Below are 18,553 nucleotides of genomic sequence, written 5' to 3'. Positions count from 1 at the left end.
GTGTTCCAGTGTTGCTGGTGTTAAAACTGGGAGCAAACATTTCTTTACCTACTTTTTCCTGAGGCCCTTTGTAGACACCGTTGATGTTCTCAGTAGGGCACAAACTGAGTACTTTAATGATTTAATTGCTCACGTGACATGACTCATGCTGATAGTTTACATTTTATAACAGAAACCATCATGGGTGGTACTTCAAAGGTAGTTCGTGCTTCCTGTATTTGCATTGTACTATTCTGCAACTAAAGACCTTCAGCCTCCAGAGATACTATTACAGCATCTTTTCTCCGCAATAAATTATAAATAAATAATAAAATGTTTTAAACTCTCGAAGACTGTGACTAAATACGGGCAGCCCCTACTTTCTGGATTACTGCAAGACAGCCAAATTCTCTGTGGTGGCTTAGGAGGTCAAGGGCACTTACTCATAAGTGAACAGGCACTGCTTACTGCACTGTAGGTGGATTGTACTGGGAATAGTGCTGTCCACATGTTGAGGCCATGAATACCTAAAACTAAGCCAAATAATTCCTGTGCTTGACATCCCTTCCTTGAGAACATGGAGTCATTTCATAGAGTAGACGTAAACGGTATCACTTTTTTTTTGAGTGTGTCTTGAATACCACATGAATGTCTGTATTTAAAAGGGATCATGAAACAAACGCTGCAAGAGGAACTCTACTGTTAATGCACTTCTACTGCCAAGTGCACAGAGCCTAAAAAGGGTCTGTTATTGAGGTCCAGCAACAGCGTAGCTGCTGTGAAGAACTGTCATCATCTGATGTCTCTTAACAGCTTTTAAGTTTTGTAGTAAGTGTGGTAATTACTTTAGACCAGAGCAGCAATTATGTGCCAAATGTAGGTTACCCTTTGAGGTCTTGGCTTATCTAGAAATGGGCAGTGACGAGACTTTTGAATGTGTTAGCTGGATCTGAGAGGAAGGACAGCTGTTCAGCACATTTCTGGGGCTGTCTCCCACCTCCTGCTATGACGCTCTGCTTTCATTTTGTTGTAATTCTGCCTCATCTTTGACCTCTCAAGCTGAAAGTTTGTAAACTGTTTTTTTTTTTTTTTGAAATCTCAGCCAAAACAGTCTTACCATTCTTAAATGCAAAACAAGGAAAAAAAGTTGTATTACGCATGTTAAAGAATACACTGGAAACTCTTCTGATAAGCCCTAGAGCCTCTGTGGCTCAGGGAAAAAAAATGGAAATTTGGAAGGGCATCTTCTGCATTAGTAATTCTGTTTTATCACCTTGAAGATCATCTGACCATGTTGTAACCCTCTGAAAAATCACTCATTGAATGAAGGCTTCTTTATTGCTTTATCATCAACAACCTTCATCACAGAGCATGATCAAACCCCCGTGAGTGACTGGACTTTGAGCACACATCCCTTTCCAAACCACCAAAGGTACCCCACCACTCTCCAGCTCCCTTGTTCCACCAAGCTAAGGACAGACCCTGCCTTCTGAGCAGGCTCATGTTCAGAAGCTACAAGGACAAAAGCAAGTTTTCCATGTAGTGCCTGCTTAGCCAGGAGTTTGGAAAAAGATGTTGGGATGGAGCTGCATAAATCAGTTATGAACAGGAAGCTTCCCTGCTCTGCCTAGGTTGTTTTTTCTGCTGACAGGTGGGTAGAGAGCAGGAGGAAGCTGGTACAGCTGCTGAGGGGAGAGAATAACCCAGCAGGAGAAAACCTGGGGCATAGACCTTAGAGAAGAACAACATCAGTGAATGTGAGCCAGAATATGGAGGAAGGACTTGCTGAGCCAGGAAACTGATGAAGGAAGCTGAAGTGTGTGAGGTGAGGGTTGGATTTAGCTGGCCAAAGAGAAGGGAAGATGGAGAGTGGATGGGAACCAGGGGAAAAACAGTTGAAAAGACCTTAGATGTGATGAAGAAAGGAGGAGTGATGAGAGGGATAGTGACAGGTGGGAGCAGAGACGGTAATTCAAGGAAAGTGCAGGAGCAGGTGATACCGGATGAAAAGACAAAAAGTGGATTTTGGTTTTGCCAGAGGAAAAGGACAGAGGCATGGATGCAGAGGTGGAGAGAAAGCAGGGGAGGGGAGAAGGAAGAGAAAATAGGTGGTAGAAGAACTGTAACATCTGGTAATGTAATCCCAGCCCTGAAAGTAGTGTGTAAGCAGAGAGGCCAAATGAAAGCTGTGTGAGCAATCTTCCCTCTGGTACTTTCAAGCTCTTGGAGTGCCTCACTGTCCATTATGCTGTCTATTTTAGGCATGTTAACTGTGCAAATGTGCCATGTAGAAAATCAAGTGGGCAGGCATACAGTAATGTAAGAGAGTAATCTTTCAGGAGGTCAGATAATGCAAAGGTTGAAGCTCTAGCACTACTATTTTTCTCCTCTGAAATAAACATACCTTAAATTTGACATCCTTTATACAGGAAAATATCAGGATAAGTCCTGACTATTTCAGGGTTTCTGAGGCAAGTTGAATCATTGGAGTTGACCTGTCTGAACAAACGAAGTCTCTTGAAGATTTTAGTCATGCCCCGCCCCCCCAATTAGTAAGACAAAATTTCTGTAGCTTCTCTCTGAAATAGGGATCTTCAGGATTTATTTTCCTGCAGAATGTAGAGCTCAAAAAGATTTGCATTCAGCTTTGCAAGGCTAAATCCAGTGATCTGCAGCAGTGATTTTCAAACCATAGTCTGAGAACCACAGGACCCATAGATGGAAGTCCTGTGTAATGGTCTATAAGAAAAAACAAGACAGTTGTTAAATTTGCTGCAATTGCAAATTTGATAGGAGGTAGTAAATTGGAAATCCTTGATGGATGTTGTAAAGATAGATGGGAGACTGGCGGTGTTACAAAATCAGGCCTTCTTTTATGAAGTGTCAAGGTTTACAGAGCCAAGGTTTAACATTTAGGTTTTCTGCTTTTGTTTTATGCTCTTCAGGTACTCTCTTTGCCAAGAATCATCCTTTCCGACAAAGATAAACAGATTCTGCTCACTGTAGTTTTAGATTTCAGTTCCAGCTGAGATACACTGGTAATCCTGATACAAAATCATCTTCTAAATGTATTGCAGTTAACTTCAGTTGTATAAATCCAAGCATTAGCTGGATACTATAAATAGGCAGGATGTGCAAGGAGGCCAAGTTGAAAATGTGCAGGAACCATGCCTTTTTTCTTTAATGCAACCCCGAAATTGTGCTACATTTCACCATGTGTAACATTTTTCATCTGAAAAGGAAACAATAGTCATGTGCTTGGGGTAGTAATTAACTGGACTTAATGAAGCATAGAATTTCACACTTCATAAAAGTGGATGGGAGAGGATGAGTATGTTTTTCTCACATTTTTTTGCTGTTAGTGTTTTCACGGAGGTAGTTTTCTGCAAGATTGGGTAGAGAGCAGAAAGACATCTGTTTTAAATTATATGCCTGTACTTTGGCAATGGAAAAAGATGGCACTTAAAAAAAAGGAAAGAAGCATAAAAAATAAAAGCTTGGCAACTACAGAATGGAGCAGCAATTACAAGAAATCTCTTTAAATTCCCAGGATTTGTAATTTATTTTTCCACGCATGCATTTTTCTGATGTTGCTGATGTTAAGGGAGTGAAACAGAGGAAAGTCAGTAGGATTTTACAAAGTACAGCTATCTGTATGAAACAATCTCCTTTATTCAAGTTGCCCCCACAGCAGCTGTTGTGATTAACATGTGGGTGGTAGCAAAAGGGATAGGAAGCAAGACTCATATGTTCATTTATGATAGGAGATCATATTTTTTTTTCTGATGTTTTCTTCAGCCAGTGGCCACCAAGAGAAGACGGTCTCCCTCTTAACTGCAATTATCTATGGCAGTAAGACAGAAGTAACATTAAGGTAGATGTTTTTCAGAAACAGAGCCATGTGAGGCATCTTAGTGGTGGGAGAAGAGAAAGTAATTCAAGCAGTGTAACAGTACCTATTGATGTGTCACCTACTGCAGTTTCCAATATTTTATTTTTCTCTTTATAAATTCACCCAGAAACACTTTTTTTTTTCCCCCTCCTTCTTTAAACGTTAAGACTGTGTGGCTCCAAAGTGCAGAGATGGGACTCCACTCCTGTGGTAGACATTTTCGTATTTGGGTAAAGCTGGTGGGAGCTGAGGATACTGCCATCTGTCTCATTCTGAACAAGATGACAAGGTGTGATGTATGAGTACCTTCCAAGAGTGCAGTAAGTTGTGCATCCCATGGGGTTGCTTTTCACATCCTCTCAATTGGAGAGTGGAATGATTTAGCATTTATAGGGCTTGTGGCTGGAAAGGTTGGGAATTGTGCTTTCCCTGTAGTGGGGTCCGAGCTATATGGCAGTGCCCACAGGTTGTTCAGCAAATCAGCGCACTTGAAATAGAGCACTGGAACAAAATATGTTCTGAGTGATTTTAAAGTAAAAGCTAATGTGAAAATGTGGGAGCTTGAATCAATGTAAACACATTAAATTTAACATAATTTTCAAATATAGTAAAGAAAAAAATGATGTTCCTGCTCTTGAAATTCCTCAAGGACACATTTCTCCTTTTGAGTCATGGTTTAATTAGATTATATTTTATTAGACATTCTTTACAAATTTTAAAATACTGCTATTATACATGCACAAAGGAAAATCAGTTTGAACAATTGTGTATAGGCATTCATTGAAGTCAACCACAAAACACGAACATTTTATGTCAGTTATCAATGTACTCGATATGTATATCTAAAGTGCATTATGTTACAAAAAATATAGAAAGTCAGCAGCACCAAGATACGTTCACAAATAAATACACCAGTCAACAAAATAAATTATGGTAAATGTGACATAATAATTGTCTTAGTATTAGCCAAAAAAAAAAAAAAAAAATCACAATAACCAAATGTGCAGTTTCAGAGAGCAATGGGGGAAAAAAGTTTTATTCTGAGCATTTACAATATTTACAGGTAATAAATATTTTAATAGTTCCCATATGTTCACTATTACAGAATACTGCAATACGTCTTCCAAAGATGTCTTGCTGAAAATATCAGCGCCTCCTGCGGAGCAGAAAAAATAGAAAACATTAACTTTCACTTCAAATACATAGACTCAAATTAACAGCAAGAGTTCCACAGACTATAATGGAAGTGCCTTGCTAGTAATATTTACGCTAATAAGACCTGTTTAACAGTATTACAGTATTAGACATCATTTCAAAATCTCTATTTCCTTCAGTGTAATGCAGCTGGCAGTATGAAGACCTGCAGTTTACCATGAAAATGAGACCATCTATTCCGCTTTGTTGTTTTCAGACAAATAGGAAGGAGCTTTAGTTTTCTTAGGGCCTTACACAAGAAGATTCCTGAGAGCTATGGGTAGAAAAAAAATTCTCAACCTGTAATAAATATACCAAGCACTAAAAGGAAAAAAAACCAACCAAACAAAAAACAAACAACAATAACACAACAAAACATAGTTGGAGAAATGAGAAATCTGATTTGAAGATAGAAAAAAGCAAGTCCTTTTTGAACACTCTGGCGATCATGTCCTTATTGTGTTAACTGTTTGGGTGCAATGCCTGGCTTCTTATTAAAACTGTCCCATGGGATTATTTAGTCTATCTTGACCAAATCTGTCTTGGTCCACTGATAGGCCACCTGTTAGGCAAGGGGCTGTTTATCTTAAAGGTGTATTTCTATACTGTCATGTCCATGAGTTTTACTTCATTAAAGTCTGCTCGGGTCTTGAAGTGAACAGATCCTTGATGGCATGTCTCTTTAAGTATATGAATAAATGCAGAGAATATATTCCTGAAACTCCCCTTTGTAAGCCAAATGGCTCGGACCAGAAAGAAAATGAGCATCTCGTGTTAAGCTCTGATTCCTGTTGCATTCAGTCAGAACTGAAACATTCAGAGTTTGGTTGTACACAGCCCTAAGATTTGAGAACTTTCTAAGGGACACTGGTGTGCTTATATGATTTCTGTAATCCTCCCTTTGTGAACGTGGGAGAACAAAAGCAGAGCCTGCTTCTATCCAGCCTGTGTAGTACTTGCACTACAATATTATTTTAAGTTATTTCTTAGCAGTGCTGCAGGAAATGCTGAAGGGTTGGGCTTTTTTCCCTTCTGCTGCTGTGAACAGCACATTTCTGTAATGCACTTCAGTTCCCTGGGAAACAGCTATAGGGTGGAATGCAAAGCTATAGGATGGAGTGTGATTCGCTCCGCTGCTGGATGGATCACCAAAGCTGTGGGTACTGTTCCACATGGCAGACGTGTGGGTGTGAGACACACACAAGAACCAAATCCTTGAGAGTCTGAGTATTGTTTTTTTTGTATGTGCACGTTGAAAGTTAGACTACATTTAGCATTAGGGAGTTTACTCATTTGAAAGGTTTCTTAGGAAATTAGGTAATAACAGTTTAATTGAATTGGAATGGGTTATAGCTGGAATGTCAATGAGAAAGAATTTTAAGTTCCTGGAATGGAAATGTTAGTATGAAGCTCCATAATAATTAACTAGGGTAATATTAGGTTGTATTCAGGCTACGGTATAATAATGACACAATTCATAGAGCATGACTGTATATGTGTGTCTGCACTATGTAGGCCTGTTTTTAAGAGGGTGACATTTTCACTCTGGCTTGGATTTTACTCTTTGTTGTAGAGTTTAAGCTACGCCACATCTTGACAATGGTCTCCATACTAATGAGTACTTGCAAGATGCTTTCTGTGATTTGGTCTCTGATTTTGCAAGATTGGCTACTTTATGAGATACTTCTTGTAATAAGTCAAAAGATCTAGAGTGCAGGTCATTTCTTGTCTTTTATTTTTTTCTTTTTTTTCAGATCTAAACCCAAAATTTTGGGATTGAGATTGGGCAGAGGAAATTGGCATGGGGATTTTAGTTCAGCCTGTTGAGCAGAAAGGAAGCACAGAGATACAGTGAAAAGCAGGCTGCTGCATTATGCACATCTATTCTTCACTACGAAGTAGTAATGCTTCTCCTAAGTGTCAGATAGCCTTACAGATGCTACAAAAGCAGCTTCTAGTGATGTAGCATATGGATATCCTGTCTGCATGTGCCTTCCTTGTCTCCCACCAACAGATAAAGTCCCTGATTTAGCTTGGTGCAGGTGAGGAATCAACCTCACCAAGATGCAGTCGTCCCTCCATCTAAAATGTGCTTGCCCACTATGTGCCAATAACCGCATAGGAAACTACTTTGAACCTGGCTTCTGCTATCTAAAGTACGTGGCAGGGAGTTGGTCTTGCTTTGAAGTTTAGAAATAATATCTTTTGTCAGCCTACTGGGATAATTGCAACTTTATGCAATAGCAGAGCGGAACCATCATATTATGTTCTGTCCTTTTAAGGGAGGAATTTTGTTTTCTTGTTTCAGGGCTTCTCTTTGCTTAATTTTCTTCAGCCAAATCTGCACAATATAGGGCCTCTTTAGGAATCTATGCTATGTTTCTGTCCCTGGTGTAATACTGCATCTTGGGGAATAATATCAGGAAGGTAAAACTAACTCAGGACTCCAAGGTGAAGCTGACTACCTTCAGCAATCCAACCATGCTTGAAACAGTAAGGCTAAATTCAGACAATCAACAGGACTGTATCTGTCATTCTTTTACAGCTCACTTTGGATAGACAACCAAAGAAACAGTGAAAATGTCCTTGTTTTTTTTTTTTCCTACATTCAAGATTTCTATGTGCTGAAGACACTGCTGCCACTGCAGTTCCTTAAGAGCTGTTGCAACTTCAGGCATCTCATGACAGGACTACCAGAGTGTGCCTTTCCTAGGTCACTGGACAAAACCATCCTCTCTTACCCCACTACTGACTGTTACAGACATGCTAAATGCTTTATGGTCAGGGATGCTGAATGCGTAGCTCTGGACACCAGTAACTTGTGTAGATGCCAGCAGAAGTTGAGGCAATGGAGTACACTGCACACTGTGCCTTGTAAAGCTTAACAAAAGACTGAATTTTAGTAAGTCCCACAGCTGGCATTCCTTTCTAACGGACATACTGTGAGCAAGTGGCAGTTCTATTTTGTCTTATGCTGCCAAAGCAGATGGGGAGGAGGACATAAAAGTTTTTTTTTTTTTTTTTTTTTCTTACTGTTGAAAATACAAACATTTGAGGAGAACTGGGGAGAGGACTGCTTAGATTTGCCTGCAAGTGTGCTGACCTCCATTCAAACCAAAATGACTGCAAGTGGATGAGTCGCTTGGGGCACCTCCACTTAAGTCTTCAGGTCTCCTCTTCCTTGAAAACCCTTCACTGTCATATGTGAGGAAAGCACATCTCTCTCCAAAAGCAATGCTCAACATTTTTGAGCAGCAACGTAATTGTTTCACAAGTTGGCAAAAGGATAGAGCTGAATTAAAAAGTCCTAATGGCAGGGAAAAATTTATGGCAAAAGGCTGGTCTGCATTGTTTGCAGATATTACTAAGAGAGAAATTTTCCATGTTCTCCCCTAAGGTTAAACAGTAAAATGAAAAACTGTAAAGCAAGGGTAAGAAAGTTGCCAAAAAGGGGAGGCGTTGAGAGGGAAGAAAGAAAACTTCGCCATTTTATAGATGCAGAGCCTTAAATAAAACTCAAAGCTTTCAATCAGCTGAGGCCCAAGTGTGGGACCAAGATCTGAAGAGACAGACACTACAGTTAAAGTAGAATAGGGAATTTTAACGGCTATGATGTACTTTCTTTTATCAGAAAAAATTCTCTTGCTACACAGTTTTGGGAAGCTTGTTTTGGCAATAAGCAAGCAGTTTACTAGAATTGTTTGTCATAGCAAGGGAAGACTCTTTGGTGTATATCCTCAAGTAATAGTGGCTTTCTGGCCAGAAGTAAAACGCTTACTTTCCTGGGTGCAGATTTGCCAGTGCAAAGTGGACAGGGTACTTACTGCCAGAAAGCACCCTGAGACAGTGCACTGCTGGAAAAGCTACTACCCAGCTATAGCCATAAAGGTGTGCTACTATTCCAGACTTAAACGATGCCTTGACCTCATGCACAGAAAGATGACAATTTCAGTAAATATATGTTATGCCTGTGGAAAGGATGTAGTAGAATTACCTTAAAATATGATTATGTGTAGTAACAGAGTTGTCCAAGAGCGGGCTATCGGTCATGCTGCTTCCATACATGTCAGAATTTAGCCAAGCGGAGCGGGCTCGCCTCTTTTTCTTCTCTTGTTCCTTACGTTTTCCAGGCTTTGCTTTCTTTTTCTTGCCCGATACCTTCAGGGGTTGTTCCTTGTAGGTCTGTGATTTGTTTGTCTCCTGAGTTAGGTATCTGCCCTCATCTTCACTGCCAAATCGGACAGGGTAGTTCTTCGTGTTTGTAGCGGGCTTAGGGTTAGGTGAAACTTCTGACGTTGCACGGATTTCTGCAGTGTTGACACCTTCAATTAAATTTTGAAGGAATATTCTTCTTCGTAGATCTTGGATTGACTTGCCCTTGTCATGCAGTAGCTGGTGCTCTGATACAGCCCGTTTGCTAAAGAAAGAGAAGAGCAGAGGGGAAAGAGACATTTAGGATTTATTGCCCATTTATTGCCCATTGCTTGGCAAATCTCCTCTCTCCTCTGGCAGTGACTGCCTGTGCCAGCTCTCAGGCTTGGAGACACCCAGTTAAGTCAGATCATGGGAGCAAGTCCTGCTTCTGAGTAACTGCTCTCTACAGAGAAGGAAAAGACCTAAGCTGGTAGTAATTCTTATCTGACCGATCACAGACCAGTGGGCCTGAAGTTGGATTACTCACTGTTCTATTCTAGAGGAGCATTAAAACTCTTAATACATCACACTTCAGGCAGTAAAACCAGGAAGACAGTTGTGAAATATATGAAAACCAAGGGGTCAGGTAATGGAGCACTGCAGTTGGGCAAGAGAAGGAATAACAAGTACTGAAGCCGGAAGCAGTGTTTATACAGCATCATTCTAATAATTTTCTTCTGCTCAGTCATGTACTTTGAAAATATAAATAAATGCATAAAAGTGCATTTCAGTTCTAAATTTAAGTATGTGCAGTTGCAGGAGTTTAATGGAAAAATGGTCAGATTTGGGTGCCTAAAGCATAGGCACTTCAATCCTTAATGAGCTATCCGGAGAGGCAGCTTGTGCAACAGCAGCATGAGCATCAGCCGCTCCTGTTGACTTTACTGCTTGGCCACTTGTGTCTAATTATGGCTTTAGATGCCTTCCTGGTGTTCCTTTAAAGTGTGAACTTCTGGGGCCAGTATGAACTTCTTGGCTTCTGTGCTTTCTGAGTTTTACACTAGCCCTCTTCACTGGATCATCTTCCACATCTTCCACACATCTGCTTTGTTCGTGTGGGTCTCTGGTACTCTTTTAAAGTTCATGATATTATGGTTCACTAACCTCTTTCTAGTTTTTGAGGAATTAGGAGATAGTTAAATGTCTGTCTTTTAGAGATGTACTGGCAAAAAAAGTGTGAAATGTCTGAGGAAAGAAGATACAAGTGGCACCTGGATAATAAAGAACTGTGAGAAAATGCATGCTTTTTCCTTGGTGTGGGATAGACACACAGCTGCACTGTGAACAACAGAAAGAGCACAGGCTGGGATTTTAGTTATGTTCCCATGCATGCTATAATACAGTTTATCCTTCCGATTGCCCTACTTCAGTGTGCTGAGATTGGCGATGTATCCTCTCATCTTGCATCAGGGTACTGCATGTGACTGGGTTCTTACTGGCCAAAGAAAATGAATTCACTGCCTTGCCTGTCGTATAATCATTTGGTCAGCTAGTGGATACACAGTTGTTTCTCAATGTGGGTGAAATGGGAGAAGACATAACTGTGAGTGACTATTCCTTCCTTCCATCCCTTCCCTAATTATCCTGCAAGGTTTCTAAATGTGGTGGACAAAGATAGTGTGCTAAATTATTGGAAGTATTCTGTAATTTATCTTTCTCAGTCCCTTCAGCCAAACACTTGAGATTTGTGATTTGATCAACAATAAAGTTATTTGAGATTAGCAACTTTATGCAGCATTGGTTTAAGACCCCTTCACTATTTGTCTTTGTAAATCTGCAATTTGTATTGGGTCCAACTGGTTAGTTCAAGTGATACTACATCTCTGTTGCTCAGTGTAAAATTCAAACACCAGCTTTCTCCCATCCCACTGTAAGACTAACAGATGACTGTTGTTTTTGCATGAAGTGATGCAGCAGGTATGCTAGCCTAAAACCAGGCCTAGGTATACTCAGGTTTGTGAGCACACGTTTGGCCAAACATTGTCTATGATGTTTTAAGTGTCTCATAATCAGATGAGTTTTGGATGAGTTCAGGCCTTAGGACATGTATTTTATGCCTTTCAACTCATGTCTCTAAGTAAACATGCAATATGATAATACTGAACTGAACCCATATTTTTTCATTCCCTTCAGTGCAGCTGTGACCATTAACGCAAGCTCAAGATCTCCCCCAGGAGAATTATTTTGACCAGTGCAGCTCTCCAATAGCCATCTCGAACAACCTTCTCATTAAGGTCAATCTGATTTGCAAGTGTGCTAATAAAACTAGCACCTTGGACTCCTCTGAGTGGCAAACTCCCGTGCTGTTTGTCAAGCTGTCCATTGTGGTTAACGTTACTCTCCTAGCTTCAGTAAATTATTTTCCCAGTTGTTTTTTTTTTTTTTTTATGTGAAATGCAGTTTTCCTTTCATTCTTCTAGCCTGAAAAAAGTATACAAAATCTTAGTGCTTTACTGAGCCAAAAATAGTATGTCTCATGTGATGAGCAAAGCTTTCCTACTGCCTGTTGTAAAGTAAAGAATAATTCCTTTTATCACAGACAACCTAAAACTGCCTTAATCCTGTAATGTGTATTTGGTCAATTTACCCACTGTGACAAAATCTTGAATCTCCAAAGTCTGTTATTAAAGTACTCTTGATTGAAAAGCTATTCCATTTTACAGAGCTGAAACCTAAAGATTTGGTTCCAGTACACACAAGACAGTCAAACAGCATTATGCGATCTACATCTTGTGAGAGTATGCATTTCCAAAATAATGCAGGGATAAACATGTGATAGGTTAGTGTGCCAAAGAAAGGGTGGGTTTCTGTTTAAATGTCTGTATGATATTTAGCATCAAGTCTGGCCCCAAATAACATTCTGCTATTCCAGATGATTGTATAATGTTACATAGTGTTACATTTCACATGACTTCTATTACTCAGCCAGACTGAAGGATTACATTTTGCCTATCAATTTCCTTTGTATGCTCTAGATCAAAATCTCCCTAAAATGAAGAAGCTGTGGTAGATATATCTCTTTGACCTTCAGCCTCCTTCCATTATGTTACTCAAACAACTACTATGTTTGTAAATCAGGGGAAAATACTTGCCCAAGAAGGCTGATGTAAGAAGTGCTTCATACTGCAGATATCAACAATGTCTCACCCACACACACAGAGTAGGAAGGCAATGGAAACAGAAATAATTGTGTTCACATATTGGGAATGATATGTAAAAAATAATAAAAAAAATAAAATAAAATAAAATAAAATAAAATAAATAAAATAAAATAAAATAAAATTAGGCTGTTAGCATTAAGATGACCCACTAGAGGTCCCTTCCATCCTTCTATAAATGCACCTCATTCAAGGAAAAAGAGTCTGACCCCAAACCTAATGCAGCAAATGCTAAGCTAACTTGTGGTAGGCACTTTGAGAGAAGGTTGGTGATGGTATGTATTTGACCAGAGTGCCCAAACTAATTGCTGTATCCAAGTACACTATGTGCATATGAGACTTAATGTCTGATTATTGGGAGAACAGTAGAAACCTATTCAGATATTAAGCATGTACTTCCAGATAAGCTGTTCTTTTCAGGCAAATTCTTCTTTTTTCACTAGATAACTAGCGTCATTGAGAAGCAACCTTCTTCAAGCAACAACTTGCTGTCTCAGAGTTGCTCTTATTTAATTGTTATTATCCTTGACTATTCATGTTGGGTCTGATCAGCAGAATAGGAGAAAGGACTCAGTCAGCTCTCTGTCTGGGTTTTGCAAGACTGAGTGCCCTTGCCACTGGCTCCAAAGGGAGTGAAAGCTTCTCAACCTATCTCGGGGTTAGGAAAAATATTTTCTACAGATCTGGGGACACAGTACTGCAGTGTCTGGGCACGCTGATAAAAATATCTATTTTTCACTTTGAGGCATTACGGGTTTCTCAGAAGTTCTCTAGTCAGTAAAACATTTGTATAACAAATAATATGTCTGGCAATCTTTTCCTGGGACAATTTGCTATTGCTTTCCTTGGGAGATTTGCCTTAGTAAAGTCTGTAGAACTAGGCCTATGTCATTTTGATTATTTTTGCATGGCTATAATAATGTGCTTTAGTATTTTCATCCGTTACTGGTTTAAGCCTTTGAGTGAAAAAATATCTCTAGGCTTAAGTGAGTTAAACCATTAACTCTAGGAATGGTTTGTGGTGGTATTAAAACAGGACACATGTTTGAGTGTGGTGTCTGTGTTTGTGTTGTACCCACAAACAAAACTACATGCATGCCACTAACTGACAGCTAACTGGTTTCTTGTGTGGTTTTACATGCCATAGCAAAGAGGGAGCTGAGAAATACATTTCAGCTGTTTAGCTTCCACTTTTTTTCACCCAGCCAGGATGGAATGGGGATGTTGGGAAGAACTCTAATTCTGACCTTTAAAAACAAGTGTTAGAACAATGCTAACTTCAAAAAGAAAAACATTATTTCTAAGCATTTCTTTTTTAACAAATTTGGCTTGGATCCAGTCCAGAGTTTCTTAGCCAAGGAAGTACAACATTTGACTGTACTTCAATTATTTTAATTTTTTGTTTATGAAACTGAAGTTTGGATCCTCTGGATAGCCAAAGAAAATCGTCTCAAATATAGGAAATATCTCAACAGTAGTTTTCAGGCATACAAAAAAGCTAAACACTAATAGGCTTGGAAGAACACACTGTAACATTATCAGTAATACAATGTTCTACACAATTTGCTGTAGGAGATTTGTAGCAGCTGTCTGCTTGGTGCCAAAGTTTAGATGTGTCTGAAGTCACTTCACCTAGGGGATTTTTTTGTTGTTTACATGGCAGAGGAATTGGTATTTGGAAATCTTGTCCTTATGCATGTAACAGAACAGTTACATGGAAATCCATTTGATACTAAGTTTGCTGTGTCATGTTTCTCTGTATGTTGTGACTGGATTTTCTAACCCTTTTTCTGCAACCTGACTTCCTTCTGAACTTAGTAAAAAGACAGCCCTCCACAGTATGACCAAAGAGTTTCTTCTTAGAAAATCTGATCCAAGTCCAGTAAGAGGCAGTGAGCTAGCTACATGTGTTAGACAACTGCTCCTGCATCAGCCAGTGGTTTCGCTACTGCACTTTGCCTAGGGGACACTAGTATGAGCTATGGTGATTATTTTGGAAGAAGCAAAAGGGTCATTTCCTGGATAGAATCTCTTAAGTTACATTAGCATTTGTCAAAAATATACTTCTGCCTCTAAGTCAGATACCGATCTCCTTTTAGAAAAAAAAATAAAATAAAATAAAATAAAATAAAATAAAATAAAATAAAATAAAATAAAATAAATAAAATAAATGCTGAAGTGACAGAAATCCAAAGAAATTGTTCATTGCCTCAGTTTCATGATGGCCCCAACTGCTGTGTGTTTTCCCCTCCCTTATCAATACTAGCTGTACACCGGTGCCAGAGAAGCACGCAGTACTTGGTGTAACCCCCAGGAGCTTGGTGGAACGGGATGCTCCCCGGCAGGACCCTTCCGGGGTGCAGAAAGGTGCATGGGCAACAGCGCACGCTAAAACTGCAGCTGCACGGCTGCTCCCCATGGAAGAAGAGCCTCTCAGCTCCAACATTGCCTTCCTAAGTGTTTTGTAAGGGCAGAAGCTTTCACTTTCCCTGCCCGAACGCCTTCTGACCGTGGCTCAGAGCAAACCCGTGGGGGAGCACCTGGGGCAGGTAACGCGGAGCCGCGCGCTGCAGCGCTGCTGGGGGCTGCTGCCCTCCGGCCCCGGGGTCCCCCGGCCCCCTGCCCACCCGCACCGTGACCGAAGCGAGACAAAACCCCAGATAAACTCACGTCGGCGGCTGATCCCCTCCACTGATCTCCCGCAGGAGGGCACGGAGTAACTCAGCAGGAACACTGCGAAACTCCACTGCTGGAAGAGTTTAGTGAACATTGTATCTTCCGGGTCCTAAAACCTGCAAGGAAAGGAGCGTCAGTCCCGAGAGACACATGCGCCAGCTCCGTCCCCAAACGGTCCCTTGCTGTCGGCTCTCCCAGCTCCCAGGCTGCGAAGGAAAAAACAAACTTTCTCAACTCTCGACAGCGGCTCACTTCTTCCAAACTTTGCTTCGTCTCTCCCTCCCTTCCTTGCTGTCTGCTTCTCGCTCTCTTCCTTCCTCCCTCTCTGTCTCTCGCTGCCCGGAGGCAAGATCCCTCTTAATATTTGTTGAGGAAAAAAAATAATCTAGCTCATATTTGAATCGGGCTGAGGAGCGCGTCTGTTTGTCTCCCCGAGCCGTGTTCAGTTCTGGACTGGAAAGCGGCTGTCCCAGGGCTTTCTGCTCCAAGAGCAGCCCTCCTTAAAGACAAGGAACGATTCCCTACAGCAGCTCAGCTAACCTCCGTGTAAACACACGCGCGCGCTCACACGCGGATTCGGGCGGGCGGAAAGGCATCTATCCATCCCTCTCTAAGTATACCTCTGCAAAAGTTAGGTTCACGTCCTTTCCTCCCGGAAAGCTGGGGCCACGCTGAGCCAGGGCAAGTGACCTCGAGCAAAAAGCGCTGCCCGGCTGCGGAGCCCGAGAGCTCCTCTACCAGGAGCGGTGGCCCGGGGACGCGCGGGGGGCTGGGACGCATGCTGGGCTCCGCAGGTTGAATCGCGCTGCAGCCTGCGATGTTCACACGCCCCGGAGCAGCCTCTGGGAGACCTGCGAGAGGACGGAGGCTTTTTGCAAAGAGATGGCGCCCTAGGAACATGTGCGGAGAGAGCGAGAGCCCTGGCGGGATACCCGCAGCCAAAAAGACTAGAAATCAAGCGGTTCTTGGGACCGGAATCAAAAACGAGCGAAGAAAGGGAAACACCCGACAGCACATGCACGCAGCAGACCCTGCGGACTCCGTCCAAGCTCTCCGCATCTTCTGCAGCCGGGATCCTCGCTCTCCCTCTCCGCCTTTACCCCTAGGTCAGCGCCTCCCCTGCCGTGGCAGAAGGGAGAGGGCGATCCCCCATCATCGGGGCAGTTTTCAGATCAAGCCCCAAAACCCTAGCTTGGGATCCCCGCCGCCTTTCCTTTCACACACCTACCGTTTTTCGTCGCAGTTCACCTATTAGCTGGAGGGATGATGCCTAATGTTGTTAATTGTACGCTAGTAAAGGGAAGGGGGGGCGAAGGGGGATGGCTGGGGGAAGGACTCGCCGTCTATGAACACAAGCGCTCCTGGCCAAAAAAGTAAATTAGTGGAAAGTTTTCTCCTCCTCTCCCTCTTTCGCCTTCAGCCTCTCCCTCCGTGGAAGTCAGTCTGGCCAGGGCGCTGCAAATGCCTGCGGCAGGTTACGCTGCTGTGCGGGTGCCGGAGCGGGAGAGGGGCCATCCCGGTACGCCCCGCCGGGGTCTGCCCCCCTCCCCATTTTCCATCCCAGGGAGACACTTGTGTAAAACCAAAGGTGACACCACCCGCCCCATGACAGAGCCTATCGGCGCAAGAAACTGCCCCTGGCTCTTCTGAAGGGAAGAAAGCCGGGGGTGGTCTGTGCACCCCCCCGCTCCATCCCCCGACTGCTCCTCCAAAGGGAGATCGTTTACGAGCCCTTCTGAAAAACTTTTTGACGGCAGGGGCCGGGCTATCCCCTCGGTGTGGCCCTGCTCAGGCGGGCAGCACCAACCCAAGCACCTGGAGCCGCCGGCTCCGTAGCATCCCGCCGGGCCCCCTTGCCCCTCCGCGGCCGCGCACACCCCGCGGGGCTCCGCTGCGCGCCCCACCGCCGGCAGGCGCGGAGGGGTGGCTTGTTTCTGCCCCCCGCCAGCCTGATTTACAGCAAAACTCCCTCAGCTCCCTCCCAAGCTTCAACACGACGCTGAGGCGTGCCGGGTGGTGGCTCCTTCTCAGCCTCTCCGCGTATTGTGGAAGGTTTTCTGGAGAAGGCTTGGGCGCGTCAATCCGTTTTTGTACCTGTAAGTTATCTGGCGTTAAACGGCTCTTGCTGCCACAATAAAAAAAGTCCAGCTCAGCCAAATTTCATACCACACAGGCAAATAAAACCGAAAACGTACGAGCTGAAATAGAAATCATGCTGAAAACATTAAATCGTTTATGCTGTAAATAAATTCCCTGAACACCTGGTAGGCTATAAATTAGAATGTATAGCTAATAGGCTTCTTTGATTTATGCTACCCTTTCGACTAATTAAAAATAATTGTGACATCCCCTGAAAACAGCCTCCCCCCACACTTATAGGTCTATTACTGGTGTTAATGGTAAAACGTCCATCAAATATTTTTAGAATTTCCTTTCCTCTAGAAATAATAAAAAAAATACCCTTACAGACTCAGGAAAAATAAATAGCCTTTATAAACTTGGAATATTGAAGTTTCTTCACAATTTATTACTTCACCTTTTCCTTGAGTTACAGCCCTCTGTGCCTCTCAGAGATCACCCTGGCCAACAGTGGTTGATCTTCTCAGCAATCGCTTCCAAAACTATATGCTATCCTTAAGAAAATGAAAAAAAAAATAATAAAAAAGAAGTTAAATAAAAAAAAAAAAAAAATAAAAAGAGACAGAAAGAAAAACAAAAAAAAAAAAAAAAAGAAATACCTTTTCAAAGAAATCCAGCCCTGCAGAATTTTTATTCTGCCTGCAACAGGTTAGTGCTAAATAAAGCGTTTTAAAGCAGGTGCTTTTCTCCCTTGCTGCTCTTTTTATTATGAGGAACAGAAGCTTCTCCTAATATATATAGTGAGGGAGACCCTTCTCTACTGCTTTTATTGAAAAGACCAAACTTGTGACATCACTAACCACCTTCCTATGGCTGAGTTTGCCTCATCTCTGCCTCAGTGGGCTTGGAAAAAAAAATCTATGGCTTCGCTAATATGGCAGGAACTGAGCAGTGCCAAACCCTTTCAGAAGGCTTACTATCATACCATGATACCGTGCCCTTTCCCCCCACCCCAGCCCCCCCGCCAGAGCCCGTTTGTCATCTGCACAAGCAGCGCTGCGCTTTTCTCCTGCCACCTACACAAATGCCTAACCCGTGAGCAAACTCTTCCTGCTACCTAGCCTCACCACAAGCCTGAGCCCTCCTCCGTGGCGGGACAGGGCGAAATTCCCCTCCATGGGGGTCTAAGCCCCTGTCCCCCCACCGGCTGGAGAGCCTGGGCTCGACGGGGGCGCGGCCAGCGGGGACGCGGCTCCCTGGCGAGACCCTGCGGCACCTGCCGCCCCAAAACCCGGCCGCTGCTCCCTGCTAGCCCCGGATCTCCCTTTGCCCCGCGGGGACAGGGGACGAGGCCAGAGGAGAGGAAAGGCTGGCAGAGCGC

At 42.6% G+C, this 18,553-nt stretch overlaps 1 protein-coding gene across 9 annotated transcripts; it reads right to left on the bottom strand.

Annotated features, from left to right (window-relative positions):
* Window positions 1-4,551: 4,551 nt before the first annotated feature.
* Window positions 4,552-17,967, bottom strand: PTHLH (parathyroid hormone like hormone). Of its 9 annotated transcripts, XR_005816252.1 has the most exons (5): window positions 17,832-17,960; window positions 17,630-17,726; window positions 15,088-15,209; window positions 9,060-9,482; window positions 4,552-5,027 (listed from the first exon to the last, which is right to left on the bottom strand). XR_005816252.1 is itself a non-coding variant. In XM_040545008.1 (4 exons), exons 3-4 carry the CDS (start codon window positions 15,185-15,187, stop codon window positions 9,056-9,058), a joined length of 531 nt encoding a protein of 176 aa, XP_040400942.1. In that variant the 5' UTR covers window positions 15,188-15,209; window positions 17,630-17,726; window positions 17,832-17,967. The 9 variants fall into 9 exon arrangements, 1 of the variants encoding a protein (XP_040400942.1); XR_005816250.1 differs by lacking the exons at window positions 17,630-17,726; window positions 17,832-17,960 and adding an exon at window positions 16,322-16,547; XR_005816253.1 differs by lacking the exons at window positions 17,630-17,726; window positions 17,832-17,960 and adding an exon at window positions 16,124-16,239.
* Between the last annotated feature and the right edge of the window lie 586 nt (window positions 17,968-18,553).

The sequence above is a fragment of the Cygnus olor genome, chromosome 1 (assembly GCF_009769625.2).
Source record: "Cygnus olor isolate bCygOlo1 chromosome 1, bCygOlo1.pri.v2, whole genome shotgun sequence".
Taxonomy (NCBI): Eukaryota; Metazoa; Chordata; class Aves; order Anseriformes; family Anatidae; genus Cygnus; species Cygnus olor.
This window is presented reverse-complemented; position numbering and strand designations above follow the sequence as displayed.